The sequence below is a fragment of the Heptranchias perlo genome, chromosome 7 (genome assembly GCF_035084215.1).
Source record: "Heptranchias perlo isolate sHepPer1 chromosome 7, sHepPer1.hap1, whole genome shotgun sequence".
NCBI classification, from domain to species: domain Eukaryota; kingdom Metazoa; phylum Chordata; class Chondrichthyes; order Hexanchiformes; family Hexanchidae; genus Heptranchias; species Heptranchias perlo.
This window is the reverse complement of record NC_090331.1, coordinates 28574541-28599088: the sequence shown is the minus strand read 5'-3', so window position 1 is coordinate 28599088 and position 24548 is coordinate 28574541. Positions and strand designations below refer to the sequence as shown.

General features: G+C 44.4%; 1 protein-coding gene across 1 annotated transcript in view; it reads right to left on the bottom strand.

Annotated features, from left to right (window-relative positions):
* Positions 1-12683: 12683 nt before the first annotated feature.
* The window catches only part of si:ch211-246m6.5 (von Willebrand factor D and EGF domain-containing protein), a 222272-nt gene continuing 210407 nt past the window's right edge, over positions 12684-24548 (bottom strand). Inside the window, exons 28-31 of the mRNA XM_067987197.1 lie at positions 20403-20498; positions 19661-19756; positions 16075-16172; positions 12684-14764 (exon numbers count right to left, since the gene is read on the bottom strand). Coding sequence (XP_067843298.1) covers positions 14744-14764; positions 16075-16172; positions 19661-19756; positions 20403-20498 — 311 coding nt within the window. The 3' untranslated portion in view covers positions 12684-14743. The remainder of the gene's footprint in view (positions 14765-16074; positions 16173-19660; positions 19757-20402; positions 20499-24548) is intronic.

Below are 24548 nucleotides of genomic sequence, written 5' to 3'. Positions count from 1 at the left end.
TCGCACTTTTCCGGGTTAAATTCCATTTGCCACTGTTCCGCCCATCTGACCAACCCATCTATATCGTCCTGCAGACTGAGGCTATCCTCCTCGCTATTTACCACCCTACCAATTTTTGTATCATCAGCGAACTTACTGATCATACCTTTTACATTCATATCCAAGTCGTTAATGTAGACCACAAACAGCAAGGGCCCCAGCACAGATCCCTGTGGTACCCCACTGGCCACAGGCTTCCAGTCACAAAAACAACCTTCGACCATCACCCTCTGCCTTCTGCCACTAAGCCAGTTTTGTATCCAAAGTGCCAACGCACCCTGGACTCCATGGGCTCGTACCTTCTTGACCAGTCTCCTGTGGGGGACTTTATCGAAGGCCTTACTGAAATCCATGTATGCCACATCCACTGCGTTACCCTCATCCACACGCCTAGTCACCCCCTCAAAAAATTCAATCAAATTAGTCAGACATGATCTTCCCTTGACAAAGCCATGTTGACTATCCCTGATTAATCCTTGCTTCTCCAAGTGGAGACTAATTTTGTCCTTCAGAATTTTTTCCAATAATTTTCCTACCACTGATGTTAGGCTTACTGGCCTGTAGTTCCCCGGTTTTTCCCTACTCCCCTTCTTGAATAATGGTACTACATTAGCGGTTCTCCAGTCCTCTGGCACATCCCCTGTGGCCAGAGAGGTTCTGAATATATGTGTTAGAGCCCCCGCAATCTCCTCCTTTGCCTCACACAGTAGCCTGGGATACATTTCGTCCGGGCCTGGGGATTTATCCATTTTTAGGCCTGCTAAAACCGCCAATACCTCCTCCCGCTCGATGTTAATATGTTCTAGTATATCACAGTCCCCCTGTCGTATTTCTCTGTCTACGTCGTCCTTCTCCATAGTGAAAACAGATGCAAAAAATTCATTTAGAACCCCTCCTACATCTTCCGGCTCCACACACAGATTGCCATTTTTGTCCCTAATGGGCCCTATTTTTTCCCTAGTTATCCTCTTACCCTTAATATACTTATAAAACATCTTAGGATTTTCCTTTATTTTGCTCGCCAGAGTTTTTTCATGGCCCCTCCTTGATCTCCTAATTTCCTTTTTAAGTATCCCCCTGCACTTTTTGTACTCCTCTAGGGCTTCCTCCGTCCTGAGCCTTTTGTATCTGCCAAAAGCCCTCCTTTTTTTCCTAATCCATTCTCGTATATCCCCTGACATCCAAGGTTCCCTGGAGTTCTTGGAACCACCCTTGACCTTTACGGGAACATGTTGCCATTGTATGGTCTCAATCTCCCTTCTGAAAGACTCCCATTGCTCCGATGCGGATTTTCCTACAAGCAGCTGATCCCAGTCCATTTTGGCCAGATCCTGCCTTATCCTATTAAAATCGGCCTTCCCCCAATTTAGAACCTTTATTTCCGGCCCCTCCCTTTCCTTTTCCATGACCACCTTAAATCTCACCGAATTATGGTCACTGTCACCAAAGTGCTCACCTACTAGCACTTCTTCCACTTGGCCGGCCACATTCCCTAGAATTAGGTCCAGTACCGCCCCCTCTCTTGTCGGACTTTCTACATGCTGGCTCAAAAAGCTCTCCTGGATGCACGTTAAGAATTTTGTACCCTCTAAGCCTTTTACACTCTGAGTATCCCAGTACTTGAAATGTGCATGGTTGTAATATATAATGCTGGCAAGCAATTTCAACGCTGCCTCAGCATGTTTCCCGTGCTGTGTGAAACACACCATGGTGAAGGAGTTGTGTTTCAGCCGGCAGCCATTTGGACATTTAAATGCCTGTTTGACAGATGGGGATAAAAGGTGAGTTAATGCAGCAGGGCACTCAGTTCTCTCAGATAAACTTTTGGCTAGGAGATCTTTGTGTTTAGACTGAGAATTCTTGGATCATACTCAGAATTGATCAGTTTACACATATTCACCAACTTTTTGGACCCCCTCAAACTGACACCATCAGGATAGGGGCGCGGTGGCTCCCATACCTGTGCCACCATTCCACTAATGCAGAAGTTGGATTCTTCCATCCTCTGCGCTATTGTGGAGAGTGCGCATGGCACCTGTTCCAGTACCTCGCAAATGTGGTGCTGTCCCTCGATCATTCTCCTTATAAAAGATGGCCCCTGGGATTCAGCATCTGCGTACAGCTGAGCCGAGCCTGGAGAGGAGAGCACCCACTGATGTGGACTCTCCACAGCTGCCCCTGCCACCAATGTCTGCTCGTGCTCACTTGTGCGTGGTGACTCACCAGGTGCCAACCCAACCAACTGAACACTAGGACCCACCGAGGTGTGAGTATCTGCGCTGGCGAATGGCTCGCTATGATGTGATGGAGCGCCCTCAGAGGCCAGCAACACCTCTGAGGAATTGCCCTCTCCCGTCACTGCAGTCATTGAAGGGCCTGTAAGAGAACAGAAGACAATATTAAGCATCATCACAGATGTGTCATGTTGCGATGAGCATACCTGAGGTGTTCAACATGCCAAGCATTGTTAACATCAATTCATGTTGTGTGTGATGAATGTTAAAGTTGTGGTCACCAGAGGTTTGTGGGGTGCCAGTCTCGGCGTCCCCGACAGACAGGCACTCGAGGGTGCATCTGATCTTCAGGGCCTCCTCCCCCGGGTCTGTGAGGTTCACTATTTGTGGACGCCCCCCTCCAGTCCCGTCCTCTCGTGCATTTTGTGCGCTCTTCTCCAAGAAGGGGAGAAAGTACAGACATATGAGTGAGTGATGGTGAAGTGGCCAACCAATGAAAGCATTGCTTTGGGTGAGGCTGACTGTGTAGGAGATGCATCAGAGGGTGAGTATGAGACAGAGACGTCATATTGGATCAGGATTGGGTTGAGTGGTAGTGGTGGGGTCACAAATGGGGAGGTGAGGAAGTGCTCAGGAAGTGCAGGTAAGTTGAGGATGGGCCTTAAGTGGGTGTGAGGAGTGATGTGATGAAGTAGTCTTGGCAGTGCAGAATGAGTTGGGGGGTGGGGGACGGTGATGTGTACCACGGAATGCAGGAGAATCAGTGAGTGTACTAACTTGTGCTGACTTAGTTCGGTCATTGAAACACTCCTCCCCTGGACCCAGGTGCGGGATATGTTGCTGCTGCTGGAGACCTCCTCTGCCACCTCGAGCCAGGCCTTCTTGGTGGCAGAGGCAGGGCAGCTCCTCCTGTCAGCTGAGTAAAATAGTCCCCTTCTCCTCCTTACCCCGGCCAGTAGCAGCTGAAGCGAGGCATCATTGAATCTTGAAGCAGCCTTGCCCCTGTGCCGCTCCATTGGGTCTTCTTGCTCTTTACTCCAGCAAAATCCATTGGAGCAAGGCTCTTCAAATCCAGACGCTCCAACTGACAGCCTATAATGTGGGTGTGCAGTCCGCCCACTGTGCAACTTTCGGACGGCAAACCCGGAAACAAGATTAATGGCCACCAATTAAGTCGCAATCGCTTGGGGAAAGGAAAGTTTTTATTAGTCAGGTTTGCCATGTGCCCATTGACCCCCTTCTGCCATCCCGCTGCCCTTTTAAAATTGAGCCCCATGCATCAGCTGGATAATTTGACACTGTCCAGCAGATGTATTGCAGATGTAAATCCCAGGATGATAGAATTTGGTCTCCCAGTGTCGATGATGTGTTTACCCATCATTCCCTCTGGTTTTAATAAATGTATTAAAGCTCCAGAGTGATAGAATTGTTTTTTCTATATTTGAGTCTGTTACCATGCTGATGACTTTAGGTCACGTGTATGTCTTTAATTACAGTTTAAAAGAAGGCAGCACTGCAGATATAACGTTAAACATATTCCATGGTATTACAGACTATGGTCAGACATTAGTCCTTCGTATCTTGATTGTGAAACCCATTTAAAATGTTCTTTTGTAGCTGTTTTCTCCAGGGATTAAAACTGAACACTGTTCTTTCTCTGTTCTGCCATACACGGCTACAGTGATTATAATGACTTCTACTGAAGTATCTTGTGAACCACAAGGGATGATGGATTTATGTGAAGAGGATTAAATATTCTTTAGAAGATAAGCAATAAATGAACAAACAGATAAAGCAAAAGATATGGTAGACAAGGGGCTGGATTAGTGGGATTAATAGAAAAAACAGTTGCTGTCTTTATGATGATATGTTTTGTGCTTTGTGTTAGATCCACTTCTGTTTCTAGCGCATAAATATTCCTTATGAAATCAAATGCCAGCTGAATAGGAAGAGCGATCCTCTCACTCTGATCTCTCCTACCAACTATCCCACACTCAGTGGGAGGCTCAGTCAGCAATGTTTGGTTTACATGCCAGTTTCTCTTCTTTATTTTGTGCACAGGCTATTGTCAGGAAAAAGAGTTCCTGTATTTTCAAAGTAGCTGTGTTTTATACTTAAAAGATCAATTTGTCACTCCACATCTTTTGGTGCATTATGTTAAAGTTAACATTTCAAACTATAAATGTAATACTACACCTATTTCAACAAAATTACTTGAAAACAATTCAAATTTAATCTTACGAAAGCTATACTGATACAAGCTCTACTTTAGTAGAGAAGGAACTAAATTAAGTTTGAGACTGGATGGAATGGGGTGGGGGGGGAGGGAGAAATTGATGGAAAGTATTCTGAGAAAGTGAAACCTGGACATTCAATTGTCTCAATTGGTGGCACTCCTACTGCTGAGTCAGCGAATTGTGGGTTCCAGGCCCATGCCATGACTTGAGCAAATAATGTATCAGTGCTGTACTGAGTGACTGCTGTATTGTTGGCAATACGATCCAAGGGATACGATGTTTACCCAAGGTCCCATCTGAATGTCCAGGTGTATAATTCCATGGTACTGTTTGAAGAAGAGCAGGAAGTTTTCCTGGTGTCTTGGCTAACATTTTCTCTCACTGAACACAGATTAACTGGTCATTCATTTCATGGTTATTTGTGGGGAGTGAAGAGTGGCGATTGTGTTTACCTATATAACAGTTATTCTATTTCAAACTAATTCACTGTGCAAAGTGTTCTTAGACTTCTGGCATGATTGGGTCCTATATACAGCCATGTGCTGCCAAAGTTAGTTTCTTGTGGCACTGAAAGGGTCAAGAGCAAGATAGGCCTGCTGGAAAAGTGTGCTATGCACAAACTGGCACATGTGGGATATTACAGACAGAAAAATTGGCCTCTGTGAATTCAACAAAATACTAAATGTATGTTCTTTTTGCTGAATTAAATTTGAGAAGCAATGATAGTCATTATATTTCTTGTGAAGGAATATCCCAAAGTGTAGAATAAAAATTAAATAAACAATTTTTTAACCAAATCAAATCCACTTGACTGATCCTTCAAGTGTCTTTTTTTACACTATTGGGCTGATAGTGGATCCACTCAGCACTACCAGGGCTGGTGATGTTCAGGCTTCCTGACACCTGCACATGACTGAGCTAGCCCGTACTTATGATGCAAAGTTAGACGATTTAAATATTTTTCTGTTGGTCCTAACATTTAACACATGAAGTACTGGCAGATAGGCGACAGAATTTCAGGTGCCTGCAAATCGCTGCCAGCTGGTTGCTGGAGATTAAGTTGCCTTTTGGCACCTGGCCATTTAAGGCTGAAATATATTGAGTGTAATCCATCTACCCAAGGATTCAGCTTTAATTTATTTAACCTGTGAAGCTCAGGTCAATGTTGAACTTGATGGAGAGAGACTGCTATATCTGAAAAGGTAGGCAAGTAAAGTTTTAGGAGCTAGTGAGAAAAGTAGCTGCTCATTAAACAGAAACAAGGACAAGATACAACTTGAATATTAAATCAAACAACAGAATATTCAGCATACAAGAAGGTTCAAATAGATATTTAAACTTAATTTGATGAATTGCAATTTAAATTCTCGATACATTCTTTCATCTCCAGCCTATTGTAGGTCTCCAGTAGATTTCAACACAAGCCAATGAGGGTAATATTGTTGTTCTGTGTTAAACTGCTTTACAACTTTCATCTTGTAGACTGCCTGACTTGTGCAGTCTTAATGTTACTATTTGCTGAATTGCAACATTGTCAGAGGCTATTAAGGGACTGTTTATAAATGCTTATGCTCAAATTAATATGAAATATTGACACTTATTTAAATGTCCATAAATGTTCAAATGCTATCATTACAAATAAGTTCACCTTTAACAGAGCTGAAACACATCAAACCTTTATAGCTCATTGATTGATTGATAATGGTCTTGTCTCTGAGTCAGAAGGTTGTTTGTTCAAGCCCCACTCCAGGACTTGCATACATAATCTTGACTGACACTCTAGTGCAGCACTGAGTGAGCATTGCATTGCTGCATGTGCCATCCATTGGAATGTTAAAGTGATGTCAGTATTTAAAGAAAAGCAAGGCATTCTCCATGGTGGCTAGCCCCACCAAATATAATTACCATGCCATTCATGGTAATGAGATGGTGCAGTGTGCAAAATAGCTGCTGTGTTTGCCTACATAACAACAGTGACTGCACCTGAAGCATGTGAAGCACTTTGGAATGTTACTGAGAGATATGATTTATTTCTCATGACAGTGATCTTGGTGCAGTTTGCACCCAGCACACTGGCCATAAAAGAACATAACAAAAATCAGGAATCAGGAAAAGCCATTCAGTTCATCAAAGTTCATCTCTCAAGGATAAGCATACCACCTGACTTTCCATGATAGTGCCAATGGTGTGTGCCTGATGAATTTTTAGTTTGCCAGCAACCTAGTCTAAATGGGGGCTTCCTGGATGGTGTGTTGAAAATGTTAAGGATATCGGAAATGTATTACAAAAGACTGCAAAAAGGCAAATATTAAAAGTTGGTAACAAAAAAAGTGTATTTCATAGTAGTCATGAAATATTTCAAAGCTTAATGTCTGCAAGAAAGTGTAGTTGAGTCCATTTCAAGCATTAAAAGTTGTATGAAACATTTATCCAAGGAAGAGTAGTATTAAAATGCTTTTATGCTGTTTTTATATTGAACCTTTTGGTGCCAGTGTCAGGAGATGTTGCAGAGTAGTACTTCAAAAGTGAGAATATCCCCAGAGATGGTCTGGTACTATTGAGGCTACCGACCAACACCAGCCCAAATGCTGCCGGTGAAGCCCACCTTTAACTTAAAAACAAGCGAAGCTAAGGTTTCCTCTTGAATATTTCCCAATGAAAACTGCAAACTATCAGATCAGCCCATTTCATTGGTAAAAGTTTCACTGTCAGTCAGTAGCTAGGACTCTGTAAACATGGGTCTTTACAATCCCTTGCTCGACAGTTATGTGAGTGGACAGTGTAACCCCAGATCCCTTGTCACACCTTCCTACGAATAATGTTAGCACTCTACCGTTATAATGTAAAGGCGGCATTAAATTCTGAAAATGCTGGAAATACTCAGCAAGTCAGGCATCTGTGGAAAAAGAGAGTTAACGTTTCAGGTCGATGACCTTTCATCAGAAGTGGAAGAAGTTAAAGATTTAACAGTTTTTAAGCAAGTACAGAGCCAGGGAAAGGGTAGGGGGGGGTGGTGGGGAGGTGGTGAGTGGTGATGGGGGGAGGGTGGGAGGCAGGGGGAAGGGGAGGCGAGGGAAGAACAAAAGGTAAGGTCTGTGATAGGGTGGAGGGCAGGAGTGATGGGAACCTGTACGGCTCCTAGCTATGCCTGCCTTTTTGTGGGATATGTGGAACATTCTTTGTCCCAGTTTCACTAAGGTCCCCTCCCTCATCTTTTTCTGGTAAATTGATGACTGTATCAGTGCTGTTTCCTGCTCTTGCCCCGAATTGGAGAATTTTATCAACTTTGCTTCAAATTTCCACCCTTTCCTCACCTCCACACGGTCCGTCTCTGACTCTTTCCTTCCCTTCCTTGACTTCTGTATCTCCATTTCTGGGGATAGGCTGTCAGCCAATATCTATTATAAGCCCACTGACTCCCACAGCTACCTTGCTCACACGACCTCACACCCCACTTTCTGTAAGGACTCTATTCCATTCTTCCAGTTTCTCTGTCTCTGGCGCATCTGTTCTGACGATGCCACCTTCCACACCAGTTCTTCCGATATGTTTTCCTGTTTCCTCAACCAAGGAGTCCCCTTCACTGTTATTGACAGGGCCCTCGATCCATTTCCCGCACTTCTGCCCTCACCACTTCCCCTCCCTCCCAGAACCATGATGGGTCCTCCTTGTCCGCACCTTCCACTCCACCAGCCTCCACGTTCAAAGTATCATCCTCTGCCATTTCTGCCACCTCCAGTGTGATGCCACCACCAAACACATCTTCTCCGCCACTCCCAGCATTCCGAAGGGACCGTTCCATCTGCGACACCCTGGTCCACTTTTCCATCACCCCCGCCCCCCCCCCCGTCTAACTCCCCTTCCCAAGGCACTTTCCCTTGCAAGCGCAGGAAGTAACACCTGTTCTTTCACCGCCTCCATTCCCAACGTCCAGGGCCCCCAAACACTCCTCCGAGGTGAAACAGTGATTTACTTGTACTTCTTTCAATTTAGTATACTGTATTCGCTGCTCACACTGCAGTCTCCTCCACCTCACCTTCCGGACTCAACATTGATTTCAATAACTTCAGATCATAACCACTGCTTCCATTTTTTTCGGACAGCAGGTGCAGGTCATATTTCTGCTGTTGCCATTTACAGCTCCTCTCGACCCATCTTTTGTTTCTTTACTTGTCCCATAACCGACTCCTCACCTTGTACCATAATCCCTTTTGTCACTTTATTACTCCCGCCCTCCACTCTATCACAGTCCTTCCTTTTTGTTCTTTCCTCCCCTCCCCTTCCCCGCCCCCCGCCACTTTGCCTGGGCCTGTGCTTTAAAACCTGTTAAATCTTTAACTTCCAGTTCTGATGAAAGGTCATTGATCTGAAACATTGGGCTTCATTTTCGCACCCGCTATCGGGTGTGTTCCTGGTCGGGGGGGGGGGGCTCCGAAAATCGGGGAATCCCGGAGCGGATTCGGAGCCCAGCTCCAACCCGCCCACTTCCAGGTGCCCCACAGACTCGCCGACGTGCGCGTGCAGCCCCCGCATGTGGGACTCCCGCAGGCAATTAAAGCCAGCGGGGTGCCACTTAAGACTATTTGCATTGCTATTTCAGGTCATTAACAGACCTGATTAAGGGAATATGTGAGGAGGGGTGGGATTTTAGAGACAACTGGGACTGTTTCCCATACTGGGGAAAACACTCCCAGTTCAAATGGACGTGTTGCAGCTGTAAAGGTCCATTTGACAGGTGCGGGGGGGAGACCCTCACTCATTGCAGGAGGCCACTCTGTCACTTGGGACAAAGTTTGGCCTCCACCACCCTCCTCCTGACAATCAAAGTCACCAACTTGCACACTTACCCCGGGGTCCAGAGACATGTACCTACCTTGCGGACCCCCTCAGATGTACATCTTCCGGATGGGGGCCGCCGTAGCTGCAGGCATGACCTCCTTGGAGGGCGACCAGCATCACCAGGCTCACCAGCCTCGCCATCCACGCCGTCCACCTCTGACACGTGGAGCTCCACAACACAGTGCTGTGACACATCCACCTGCACGGCAGGAGGGAGGGCAACCGCAGAGAGAGATGCGTCGCAGAGAGCACTACCCTCATCACAGGGTCCACAGACCGAGGCTCAGCTTCCTGGACCTCTCTGAGCAGCAGTGCACACGGAGGCTCAGAGTCACTCGACTTGTAGTCGTGGACATCTGCAGCCTCTTTCATGCCGAGCTGCTCCCGGTTGGCCCGAGCACCATCTTCTTACCTGTCGCTGTCAAAGTCACCACTGCCCTCAACAACTTCTCCTCCGCATCCTTCCAGGGTGCCACCGGGGACATCGCCGACGTCTCTCAGTCGTCTGCACAAAAGAGCCCTGCAAATACACCTACACCCACTCTGCAGTGACACAATGGGTGTCATCAGTTGTGGGTCTTCATTGTGATCCTCAGGAAAGGGCATTATTGCACAAACCAGACAAGATTCACAAAGACGTGGCAGTAGTGGTGCCAATATAATATGTAATGTGAGTTGGTCAGAAATTCAATATTCGAAACAACCATGACACACCCTCAAACACCCTTGTGCATCCCCTTCATGGTCATGACACGTTTGCCTTACGCTTCCTACTGCACATATGTGATGCATGCCCTGTGGCTGCAGCACAGGTGGTGGCAGGTTGAGTGAGGCTGGCCGTGAGGGAGATGCACAAGAGGGTGAGTATGAGATAGAGCCATGCGATTGTATGAGGATTGGGTTGAGTGGTAGTGGTGGGATGAGTACTGGCGAGGTGAGTAGGTGCAGGTAAGATGAGGATGAGGTTTGAGTGGGTATGAGGGGTGATGTGACAGAGTGGTGTTGGCAGTGCAGAAGGAGATGTGGGGTGGGGGCAGTGATGTGGCAGACGGAGTGTAGGGGAATGAGTAAGTGTACTCACTTTGGCTGACCTACTTAGGTCATTGCAGCGCTTCCTGCACCGTATGCAGGTGGGCGATATGTTGGTGGTGCAGGTGACCTCCTCTGCCACCTCGAGCCAGGCCTTCCTGGTGGCAGAGGCAGGCCGCTTCCTCCCACCCGCCGGGGGGATCTCTGTCCTCCCCCTCCTCCTCACCCCATCTAATGATACCTGGAGTGAGGCATCATTAAACTGGGAGAAGCCTTCCTCATGGGCTGTTCTATGCTGTAATTTTTGCTATTTGTTGCAGCATCTGTCAGTAGAGGACTGCCCCTTTAAATAGAGCTCCTCCAGCTGACAGATCTTACTGCGCATGCGCAGTCCGCCCGACGCGCAGATCAGCAGTGGGGAACCCGGAAGACCAGGTAAGTGGATCCAATTAGGCTGTGATCGCGCGGGGGGCAGACTGATTTTGCCGGGCGCGTTACCCACGCGCCCAATAGCCCCCGCGCCCCCCCCCCCCGCTGCAAACCTGCAGCCCTGGTAACATCGAGCCCATTAACTCTCTTTCTCCACAGATGCTGCCTGACTTGCTGAGTATTTCTAGCATTTTCTGTTTTTAGTTCAGATTTCCAGCATCTGCAGTATTTTGCTTTTGGCATTACATTCTCATTGGCAAAGTATACAAGTTACTTTGTTCTTTTAGCCAAGTATGTTACAATTTTATTATTTTACTAGATGTGACAAAACATGTAAAAGTTTGAGAGTCTGCAGCCTTGAACAGTTACAATCAAACAGCAATGGACTTGGCTGCCTTTCTGTCTTGGGGGGTGGTGGGAGGTTTTACCACAGCTGTTACTTGTTTAGTACTCCAACCTTCCTGACGGTTCTGCAATTGTCTGAAATGCTTCTGGTAAGTGGATAACCTATTGTGCAAATAATGACAGCAACTTCTAGTTTTCTGCAGTAAACGACTGATCTGAGGATCATGAAATGAATCAGAATGTATTTAATGGCTTAAACTGGAAGCTGTGGTCATTATTATATACTTGACATCTCTGTGGTCTGGAAAGCAATGTTTTTATCTTTTAGTCTAAAAACTTAATATTTGCAATGCTGTTGTGTTTATCTTGAATACATGGTGATTTTTCAGCTTTTCTCTGCAGCCTATAACCCGCAGTTAGTGGAAGCGCCAGGCCAGAAAATAGTCCATGTTCTGTTGCCTGCAGATGTCATTGATTTAAGACTATTGCCCACTGATGTGAATTATTGGGTAATAGTCAAAACTATTTTCTCACACATGATAGCTCTTCAACATTTGAATCCAACGGTAAAGTGTTATACAGTAATGTGATGTTACCCTGAGGGCTGAGCAAGCAAACCTCAGTTTGTTTTCATGTCTGCTTGGATTATCTTCAGCCCATTCATCACTAACTCCAATGCAAACCACTAAAATTGCAAAGTCAGTAATATGGAAAATTTAGACTCAGCTCTTTATGTTGTATGTGTTTGGTTTTCTTGTTGAGCAGAGAATTCTGCCATAGTTCAGTAAGCATGAGCCAGTACCCACAGCAGCCTCTCGTAAATAGGCTCCCTTTTTCAACCTGGCACTGTGCTTAATTGGAGCATGTAACAGTAATTGGAGCATGTGTGGACTGTCTCGAAGTAGCCAGTAATTTGACTAAATAATAGTTTCTGTGCAAACTATGAACCTCAATTTTAGAAATACAAATCATATTAAATTGCTCCCTTTTAACATATCATCTCAATTAAGCTCTAATTAAACTTCTTGCTTGTTTCCCCAGCATATTTGCTATGGAATGGTCAGGAACTAAAGCCTGCAGCCGCAGTAAGCCAATCAACATTCCCCTGCATTCTATAGAACAAATTTTGGCAACGCCCAATGATAAGCTTGGCGTATTTGGCAGTTCTTGTACCAACAAGGACAAGATTCCTCTGCTTGCCATTCATGTTCATTTTTTCCTCAAATTGTGATACAGTGCAGGAAATAAATTTAAGCAAGGATTTGTTATCGCTGTCTGAAACACACCAAATTGTGGTGGATATGGATTTGCTGCAGTCCTTTAACAAGTGAACAGGGCATTTCCAATTATATAGAGGTAAATTGTTAGTTAGCTTGGGTGATGATGAGTAATGGGCTATTGCGGTCTCCTGGAGCCTTGCTTGATTGCCTCAGAGGAGTAATTGCCTTTTTAGGCAAAACTTTGAAGGCAGCAAATAAATTAAAGAACATTTCGTCATTTTTTTTTAAAGCATTTTATTAAATTATACGAAGGGTATACAACTATCTTGGCACCAGGTCTATATACATTCAGAACTCAATAATAGTTTTCAAGCATGAACTAGAAGAAATTACAAATATGGTTTTACTTAAACAATACCATAAGGATACACTCAAAATTTCTTGTTATTATATACAAAAGTAAATTGTACAAAAACATTTCCATAAAACTAATATTTTCATTCAACCAATAATAAGTTATAGTTACAAAAGAGGGGAAGTGTGGAAAAATATCAGTCTAATCATTTAATGTATTGCTTTAGTCCCTACAGTTGCTGTTGAAAGCTGTTGGAGAAACCATCAAATTCATCAGGCTGATTAATTTTCTGCATTAGTCCAGTCAGCACTGAGTAAAAGTAAATTGAACACTTGGATGCAACGACAGCTTGCTTCCAGTTCCCCTTATGTAACGAATAACATGCTTCAATCTCCATGTAAAGCTTAAAAATTAATAACCAGTAGTCTGTTGAGGAAAATTGCAGCATGGCAGTGTTCTCACTGTGCTTACTTAGTGTATTGATAACAATAGGAAAAAAAAAATCACACTTAACCCACTACACTTCAATGTGGTGTCAATACACTTTTTGTGTGCCACCTTTAATTCAATGTCTCAAATTTCTTCCATCACTACTGTCACCAGTGACAGAGTTGTAAAACATCTGTATGCCTTTTCCAGACACAAATTTGGAAGGATAAATCAAGAACTGCACCTCTTGAGTGTCTTATAACAGTGGGAGTGGATTTGATATGCGAATGCCATGTATCCACTATTGTATTGTACTGAATTCTAGTGGCAAAAACAAAATGCCTAGTGTGGCTGCACAAAAGCATCATGCTGAAATCTAGAGACAACACTACAGTAGTGCTGAAAGTATACCGAGAACCAGAAACAGCAGAGTAAATTCTCTGCCTAGAGCTTGTGATTAAATGAAAATCTCCTCTCAAACCAAATCAGCTACTGTTTTCATATCATTGCACTGTACCCTATATATGGCACTGCCCCATACTTTCTTCAGACATTCATTTGGAGTAAAGAATCATAGAATTTTACAGCACAGAAAGAGGCCAAACGTAATTGCATTCTTCAAAAGGTGAAGTGTAGCCTGTGAGGATGAGGACTCAATTTTCATAAACGTCTTTTGTTTGCATCAAACTGAGTGATGTCAGTAGTAGAGAATGGAACATTTTCCACTGATAGCAGCTGGTCTCAGCATTGAGCACCTCCGGGCCAAGTGTGGCATGGGTTTGATGCAGAGTGGCGCAGCCTCTACTTTGCCTCGACAATATGCCTTACTTCCACTACTCTTACTGCACCAGACTGACATTTCCATTTCTCCCATTAATCATCTTGTGGCCTTTCTAGATATAATTGTCAATCGGTGCCAAATTATGTGCAGTTTTGTACTGTGGACTAAATATCCATTAAATTTTAAGCTCTCAATACATACGGGGAGAATGACAAAACAGGGACATCTACAGCAATGTTAGTTGCATTTTAATGGAATAAAAATCAGCATGGGGGGGGTGGTGGTATAAAGTATTAGCACCACTGCAATAATAGCAAAGAACAGAGTGGTGTTATGATACATAAATATAATGCAAGTCAATGATCATGTGCTGTAAGATCCAACTTGCAGACACTGCAGTGTGATGTTTAACTGTCTCAGCTGAGAACATAGGGCCCACGAGAACGCAACAATCTATATTTATGAGGTAGTCAGACTACAGGGGAATACTGGCAACAGAAATGTGGAATGAACAGTACAGTTTCCCATCCTGTAACATGACTTGGAAAATTACATTTAATTGATATATATAAATTATACAATAACTTACAGCAACATCTTTATTTCCTGCAATTACTATTTTCAGTTATATGGTGATATATTTTTTGTGGAACAGTTCCAAACCACTTCTTTGAGATGTCTTGATGTGAAAATGTAGACACAGTGATGTTTTCTTCACACATCACTGTGCAGCTTTGTGAATGCGTGTTCCACTACTGTCACTGATCACAGGTCAGAATAACCAGCTCCGACACACTTGTGGCTCATTATCCTCGTCCAACTGGGAGCTACAATATATAAAAAACACACAGTGGTAAGAATAAAATGAGTGTTACAACTGATTAGTCAAATGTTACGCTAACAACAGCGTAAACTGTCGGGAGTGTGCTTAGATAGCTAAATGATGTTAGAAGGATCTTATTTTAACTTTAATTACTAGTGGGTGCTTCTGGCACCAGTACAGAGCCCAACTGTAGAATCTGGTGTCATGTATCTGGAAAACAAAAATTCCCAAATTTTCCATCCCTCTCCAATAACGTCAGCGAGCCAGGCTGGGATATGGCTCCAGCGATACTTGCAACCCTCCAGTACTTCACCCAACTGGCCATTTATCATTGGTGAGCTTAGCCAGTGAGTGGTCTGCAGCATGGGGCATGGGCTACAGAGGTACCAAGTCATTTAAAAAGTAGGAGAATAAATGGGAACACTAAAAATTGCTGTAAATCATGGTGACTTGCCATTTATAGAACTCCAAACATTTTCTATCCCTAACTACCAAAACAGTAATTGGTCAGATATCACTTAGAGACACAAGGCTGTTAAAACCATCTTTTTAGCTCACATTCTGTTTATCCTTCAGTGTATCCAAACGACACCTTGTAACTCTGCACCATTCAATGGGAATAATATTTCCAAAAGAAAGGAAAACTCTCAGCATTTTATGAATGTAGCATTTTTTTTTTAACATGGACTTCAAGGTACTGATACAACTACGCATTATGCTGCAGATACAACAACAACAATTTGCATTTATATAACGCCTTGAACGTAGTGAAACATCCCAAGGCGCTTCACAGCAGTGATTGTCAAACAAAATTTGACACCAACCCACATAAGGAGATATTAGGACAGGTGACCAAAAGCTTGGTCAAAGAGGTAGGTTTTAATGAGCGTCTTAAAGGAGGAGAGAGGGAGAGAGAGGCGGAGAGGTTTAGGGAGGGAATTTCAGAGCTTTAGGGCTTAGGCAGCTGAAGGTACGGCCGTCAATGGTGGAGCGATTAAAATCGGGGATGCGGAAGAGGCCAGAATTGGAGGAGCGCTGAGATCTCGGAGGGTTGTAGAGCTGGAGGAGGTTACAGAGATAGGGAGGGGCGAGGCCATGGAGGGATTTGAAAACAAGGATGAGAATTTTAAAATCAAGCCATTCCTGGACGAGGAGCCAATCAGAATCATTACACACACAGAAGTAGCAAAAACAATAACCTTTGATTCACTATCACTGAGAAAATTGTTAAAGGTTAGGTCAGTGTTGTGGAGATTCCATTCAGAACTCGGTTATGTCTAAAGCAGCCTTTCATTACTTGATTTCCAGCTTTACCTTTTTGGCGCAGGCTAATCCCATGTAGCCTCTCCTGCAGGCGCACACGTTCGGCCTGATGCACTTACTTCCAAACAAACATTTCTGCTCACAGATAGCTAGAAACATAATTCGAAACAAATATGAAGCCAAGGTTCCACATACGAGATGATTACTTACATAGTTAGATCAGAAGAACTGGAAGAACACTTTCTACTATTCAAAATATATTTCAGATACAAATGTATCACATGTCTTACCGAGACTTACTTTGGGGTACAAACTTAACTTTAGATACAAATTAATAAGGACAGATTGATTGTTGTTTTATCTGGTTGGTTCCTCTGTTGCTCTTTAAATTTGATCCTGTGTTCTCTGGGTTGAATCAATGCTTCAACCCTCCACCTCGACAGCATGATGGTGATAGTTGTGAGGATTCACACATTTCATTGTTCAAATTATATAATTGGCATCCTCCTGATTTTTTTGAGGGAGAAAAAAGAAATGAAGTCTACGACTCCCTTACTGGAGTATGGTTCCACAGGGGATGCTCGCTTTCCAGCACCTCATTAAGTCAATATTACTTGTGGGTGGCTAGACAGAGTGCCAGTGGGCTATCTAACTGAAAAGAACATCCCAGCTGAGTTTGATGCTGTTGTCATCTAGTGTCCACAAACATGCGCTTTCTGCACTTGTCGTAGTAAAACAATCAGGAAAGAGAACCCTGGTCAATGGTCCCATTGTAGAGCTTCTATCACCGCTAGGTTGAAATCAACTAACAGATTTGTGTGATCAAACCTGGGACTTCCTGGTCTGTATTGCTCAACTACAATCTTTAATATATTTGGTTGTTACTTTCATTTCTCTTCATTTTCTTAGCACATATACTTTTGATTTCTAATTGATATGGAGAGATTGGGGTGTATCTCTTACAACCACAGGCACTGGATTTCATTGTTGGTTTGACACCCATCTTGCTGCTGCATTGTAAGCTCATTATATCAGTTGTAGTTCTGAAAGCTGATACTAGAGAAAAGATGGCTTCTGGTTCCCCAACAGGTCCTCCGCTCCCATAAAAAAATTCTTCATAGTGAACAGCACTTTTCCTCATGTTTACATCGAGTTACATCGAAACTACAGCACCGAAAAGGGCCATTTGGCCCAACTGGTCTATGCCAGTATTTATACTCAACATCAGCCTCCTCCCTCCCTACTTCATCTAACCCTATCAGCATATCCTTCTATTCCTTTTCCCTCATGTGCTTATCTAGTTTCCCCTTAAATGTGCTATATGCCTCAACTACCCCTTGTGGTAGCACGTTCCACATTCTTACCACTCTTTGGGTTAAGAAGTTTCTTCTGAATTCCTAATTGGATTTATTTTACATTTATGACCTCTAGTTTTGGACTTCCCCACAAGTGGAACCATTTTCTCTACATCTACCCTATCAAACCCTTTCATTATCTCAAAGACCTCTATCAGGTCACCCTTCAGCCTTCTCTTTTCTAGAGAGAAGAGTCCCAGCCTGTTCAGCCTTTCCTGATAAGTATATCCTCTCAGTTCTGGTATCACCTTTGTGAATCTTTTTTTGCACCATCTCCAATGCATCTATATCCTTTCCATAATATGGAGACCAGAACTGTGCACAGTACTCAAAGTATGGTGCAACCAAGGGTTCTATACATGTTTGACATAACTTCTCTGCTTTTCAATTGTATCCCTCTAGAAATAAGTCCCAGTGCTTGATTTGCCTTTTTTATGGCCTTAATAACTCGCGTTGCTACTTTTAGTGATTTGTGTTTCTGTACCTCTAGATCCCTCTGCTCCCCTATCCCATTTAGACTCTTATTATCCAACCAATATGTGGCCTCCTTATTCTTCCCATCAAAATGCACTCCTCACACTTATCTATATTGAAATTCATTACATGCCCATTCTGCAAGATTATTAATATCTTCTTGCATTTTGACACATTCTTCCTTTGTATTAACTATACCCCCAATTTGATGTCATCTGCAAATTTTGAAATTGTACTTCAGATTCCCGAATCCAAATTGTTAATATAAATTGTGAACAACAGTGGTCCCAGCACTGATCCCTGTGGAACACCATTTCCCACCTTTTGCCAGTCTGAATACGTACCCTTAACCCCTACTCTCCGTTTTCTGCTAGTATGAGTACTGACTAAAGAAATACAGAAATTAAAAAATGAAACACAGCCATTATAGTTGCATGAGGTTAAGGTATCATTCTGCAAGGTTGTGTTCCCTACTGGTCTTCAAAATGGTTCAGGACTTGGGCAGGAGCTGGTTTATCAGTATGGGAGATTGGTGAATCAAATCCTGTTTGAATGCGCACGTAGGCACCTCTTTCACTTACCCCACCCCAACATGGTGCAAGAGACAGTATAAATACTGCTGGTATATTACTGGCATTGACAGTGCATCAGTAAAGTTCACAATCGTTGCACATTTCAATGAGTTCCTTAAACACGTTGAAACACTTAGCCAATAATGGAAATACATTGTAGGAGCAGCTCAGTGAGTTTCTTAGTGCTAGGAGCTATGTAAAGAAACCAGAATGTGTTAGATGAAACCTATCAAATGAAATGCTTTTAGGAAATACTGCAGCTCCAGATCTGGACCAACCCTGAAGTTCTGATTTTAGGTTAGCGCTGCTATTCCTAGCCTCCTGGTCACCTTCCTTTCTGCTAACATTTTCCATCAGATGCTGGGCAGAAGTGGAGCCAGCAGCAGTTCATAAATGGGTCAAGACTCTTGCAGGAATAATGTTAAGTTACCATGTTTGTATTTTCTACTGTAGCTGATAGCAGGAGAATGGGGTGTGTACCATCAGCTGCACTTTTATAATGTAAAAGCACCTTTAGTTTAGAACCTCAGGCAGAATAGTCTTCCTGGGCTACAATGACTAAGCCACCCTGAAGAATATATAGTTATGAGGAAAGACATGAGATTCTGGGACTGCAATGTAATGAAGATTTTAAAATTAATTTTAATTCTTAAAATTAAGAAGAGTTTTGATTGTGAATTGGGAAAGACTATTTCCACTGGTTGGGGAGTTAGTGACGAGTGGTCATCAATTTAAAATTATTACCGAGGAGAGGGGTTAAGAGACATCTCTATGGAACACTTCACCACAGGGAATGGTTGAGGTAGAGACCATTGCTTCTTTTAAGGGAAAATTGGATACATTTCTCTGGAAACAGAGAAAGATACATTACTATGGAGAGAGAGAGCAGGGCAGTGAGATTTGTTTAGGATTGCTCGGGCAAAGAGCCAGTACTGGCAAGATGGGCCGAATGACCTCCCTTCTGTGCTGTAACCTTCCATGGTGCTACGGCTTAGACAGCCTCTGATCCACAAAAACTGCTTAGAGGCAGGCGAGCTTAGGTAGCCTCTAATCCACACAAAGTGTAGCGATTATATAAGGGTTAAGCAGCCAGTTTTACTGAGGTTAAAATTCCTTTTTTTCACATCACAAAGCTATTAAAAATCTATAAGTTAAAGGTTTGTTACATGAAAAATAGGTAGCACTGGTGACACAAAATGCAACAACATTGATTATAGACTAGGTTCAGTTACTTACGGATCTGACACAGCATTCCTTCCCAGCCTGGTCGACAGTGACAGGTACTAGGTCCCACACATTCTCCATCATTCTGGCACTTTTGCAGACAAATCGCTGTGTACACAAGTAACAACTGAAAATCTATTCAGTGCACATTAATAAAATAAACTCTGTGTGAATCAGGTGCTATTGAGTGAAACCAAAAACTGAAGTTTTTATAATCCTCCATGACTGGAGGAACTCTGCCATTTTCAACAGAGCTGAGAAAACAAATGGGTGACTTGAAAAATGTCTTCAAGGTTATGACAAATTAAATATTGGTACATTGTTTCCGCTAGTTGGTGAGACTACAATGAGAGCTTACAAAGTTAAGATAATCACAAAAAGAATTAAAGCACGCAAGAAGAATTAAAGGGCAGATTAGAAAACATTTCTTTACTGGTTAAGATATGGAATTCTCTGCCACAAACAGTTGTTGAAGCAAAGTTTATAAATACTTTTAAAAGGGAATTTGAAAAAGAGGAATATTAAATGGTATGCGGAGTGAACAGGTGAGTGGGATTAGACTAGGTGGTTCGTGCAGAAATAGTCTGGAGCAGCTTGGATGGGCCAAATGACTTGTTTCTGTGCTGTCATTCTGTGGTTATCAAATTGCTGAAATTGATCAGTTTCTGCCAAACAGATTGCAGTTTTGAAAATCTGATTTCGCTAATGAAATCCCATTTTAATTTCGCTCCTACCCATTCCAAAGTGTACTTACGTCGATTGCATCGCTTCCCTTTCCACCCTGACTGACAGTCGCAAATATCTGGGCTCACACACTTTGCTCCATTCATGCACATTGGCTCACAGACACCTGCAGGGAGGAGAATGTGGACAAATATTTCAAATTGTAAAAGACCATTTGCCTCCCAGTGTAAACCTTGGTGCTACTGGTCCTTTCAGATCTCTCACACTTCCTATGTTACTGGATGTTGATCTGTTTATCTGATATTTGTAAAAATAATTATAAACAGCAAACACAAGGATGATCAACGGCATATGAAAAATAAACTGAAGTAAGTGATTCCATGCATTCAATTTGGAGTGGCAATTTATCAGGCTGATTTTAATCTCTGTTCCAAAACAGACAGGAGTTTCACAGTAATATTTTGATGCTGCTGGAACATCATCATAACACCTCATGCGTCATTTCCAGCCCTTACAGCAGTACAGTACCAGGTTGTAATGATGCTCATATGTAATGGGCACATAGGACTGCTAGTTTCTGATCTAGTTATGGAAGTTTGGTGTTCCTAGTGTAGAATTCAGTAAATTCCACCTTTTCCCTGAGTCTGTAAAATTTGGCCATTGACCAAAATTCTAAGATGGAAGGTGCAGTTGAAAGGTCACCAAACAAATCAACGAAACACAGTGGAATGTGGGAAAAAAAACAAGGTTGAATTAAACAGCCACCACCCAGTGAATCACATCTCCAGGCATGGTGGGGCCATGTCTTTGTTTTAAAGCAAAACCGATCAACACCTAGGACGTTGGATATAAAAGGAGCCCTGTATAGCAGGTGATCAACAATCGGCATTAATTCGAAGAACAATAGCCCATCGAGAGAGGCAACTGCAGCAAGACGAGGGGCCATCGAAACCCATCAAGGACTTTTAAGAGGCTTTGAAAGAACTTTTAAATGAACATTGAAGTAACCTTGTTAACGTTAAAAACTATTGTAAGAGAGGGGTATAAAAGTGGAAGCCCAAAACCCTTTTTTCCCCCTCTTTTTTATCTCTCAGATTCCTCACTCGTGCAACTCAGCCCTGACTTTTTGGCTGATTCCTCCGCCACCTGAGCTCTCCAGAGAGGAGAGCAGCTTCCAACAAACCCAATGAACCCTATGTGAGAGAACAGGTCAGCTAGACCTGCAAGTGTGCAAGGATTGGTGAGCCTCAAGCACGTGTGTGTGTATGATAGGTGTCTCCAGGGTCCCCAACAACCTTTTAGTTTAGTGGGGTAGTGTACTGTAGTGTGTGTAACCCAATGTACTGCATAGGACCATTTTAATCGTCATTTTCTTCGCGGTACAATAAAACCAACCTTCCAATTCAAAAATCAAACACCGAGTTTGTGTGTTCTCTGTGCTATTCGGCTACGTGATCCAAGACCGGGTGCGTTAGCATAAGTCCCGTTTTTCCCAGACCCCAATCCGTGAGATTATAGGTGTTCCTGGGCTAGACTGGGGACCCGATATCAATAGGGTGAGAACACCCCCAAAACACCCTACAGAATGGCGAGCCAGCCAGGAGAAACAGGCAGTGTGCCCGTTGGATCACTGAGTCACAGCATAGTAGAATTGGAAGAGATAGAAAGGCGGATTAACAGCTATGCCTGCATGAAGATTAATGTGGCTAAGCAGTGGGTTCTGGACTTGGTACACTCCAGCTGCCCGCAACAGAGTGTGGCGGTGTGGACAGGGTCCAAAGACCATAAGAAGTCTCAGGAGAAGGCCGTTTGGTTGTTGTGTCTCGTGAAACAAGTCCAGCTGTTAAAGAGAGCACCTGGACCGGCTAGAGCAGGAACTAGAGGCAGCAGATAGGGAAGCAGAAGCAAGGGGTGTAGTGTCGAGCCAGTTGTTAGAAAGGCTCCACTACTCAGAGCGTGAGATGAGTAACCAAGTAAAAGCCTCACGGACCGAGGTAGAATTCCTAAGGGGTGAGCTGACCGAGGCAAGAACCATGGTTAGGAACAGTCGGGATGAAATACGGGCATTAGAGTATGAGAATGCAGAGCTAGAAGAGCGCCTTGGATACGAGGGGCGCGTATATGGTGATGAATGAAATGACCCAGGGAGGGACAGATCACAGTCTGTGCCAGGAAAGGATTCAGGAGTTAACCCAAGCTCTGACCAACACCAGAGGTGTAACTGGTAGCATCGGGGGCAGCCTCGGTGGCCAGGGTTGGGAGACGATGGGGAGGTAGCATAGCGGAACCTGAGGTGAGGGTGGTCGTAGGGTCCCAGGATGGGACTGACGGGGGAAGCCTACCCCAAAGGACGGAGCTGAGCATCCCCGATGATCTGATGGGGCCAGGGAGACTCAGGGACATTTGAAATCCGGAGGGTCCAGGGAGGCCTGAGGATCGCATGGGTGCGTGGAACCTGGAAGGCCCGACGAGGTCGGGGAACCCCAGGTTTGCGAGAGACCCTGATGGTCCAGTGAGGCCAGGGAATCTCGGGGACATGGGAAGTCCGGAGGGGGTCCAGAGAGGCTCGAAGATCCCATAGGTAGGGGAGGTCTGGAAGACCCGAATTGGTCTGGACGCTCCGTTGGGAACAGAGGGAGGCCCCTGGTAGGTCCAGTGAGGGCAGGGGAGCTCCCAGGAAAGGGAAGCCGAGAGGGTCCGGTCAGGCCTCGGCGACCCATTTGCCCTCTGCGACAGTAGAAGTTCGGCCCGCTGGCAGTTAACGGGGACCGATGGCAGTTGCAAAGTGACTACGTGATTCCATTCGACACGCAGCAGTTACAGGCATGGTGGCGGGAAAACCGCACCTAACGAGAGAAGGGAATGCCTCCGTCCATTTTGCTACGATAGAGCAGGTGGGTGGGCTCCACGGGTGTAATGAGGAGGAAATCAACAAGCTCTTGTTGTTCTCCCTAGATGGGCGTCTGTACGGAAGCCTCCCGTCCGCCATTAAGCACGGGGACGGACGTACAGAAGAGCTGAAGGCAAGCGCGTCTGCCTCAGATGCGTGGGACACAATTCCCTGAGAAGATGGTGGTGACTGAGGAAGTTAGATCAGGACAAGGGCAACGCCACAGCAGCCTGGGAGAGGCTAGGGAACGACACCTACTGGACTATCACAGGGAAACGAGGGGGTGTAGAAGTGTGTTGGACAAGTAGTGGAAGAAGGAACAAGGGATTTATTTGTGTGCGTGTGGGGATCGTTGTGGGTCTGTCTGAAGGGTGTATCGATTGCCTTCCAGCAGCAATGGCAGGATGATGGGACAGGTATGGGATGGCACAGGGGTCACATTTCCTGTGTGTCCCTAGATCCCTCCAACAAAATAAATGCCACCGAGATTGTTACACAGGAGAAGAGGCCTCCGCCAACACCCCGACCGGTAAGGGAAGATGAGATAGGTTGTCCGCACACAACACCGGGTCCGGGAATAGGTTAGCATTAGTCCCCACGGGAATGGTACTATACCACGAGGTACACCATCAGATCGCCTCAGTGATTCTGAACCTCACACGAGTCCAGTTACTATTATGGTGTCCGGCAGAGACGGAGCAATTGTACGAGACATTGCTCCGAACCATGTACCATCAGTTCTACGAATTAAGCTACGGTGAGGATCCGTTAAATAACATGCACTCAAATGTTGAGAGAAGCGCTGGGGAAGGCACCAGTTCTAGTAGGTCCAAGCATGGACTGATAAACGATGCAGCGACTGCGTTCAGTACGGGAACGTCGGTGATTAACAGTCTGGATAATGCTGAGTTACAAGTGCAGATAAACATCCTCAGGAACCAGTTGCGAAAGGTCCTGGGGGACAGAAACGAGATTGTTACGAATGAGTTGCACGAGGACCAAACAATGACCATCCACTTGCGTGAAGTGATCGCCCAGCTTGAGTCCCATGCTAGTACCATAAATGCCTTAATAACGGAAGATAAGAATGCCTCCGCTCAGGCGGTGCGGAACGACGCTTACGTGTTTTACGGTGCCTGGCTGTTAAATGAAGGACACAGTAATTTGGAAGACCTTTGGGAAGGTCGTGTCCCTTCATGGGTCACGAACAGGCACCTCGCAGCGATCAGTCCGTACCACAATGAGCTGAGTTTGTGTCAGCTTCGGTCGGCCTCGGAAGCGCTCCCAGTTCCGATGGACTGCGGCCGGTCGAACCACACAATTATG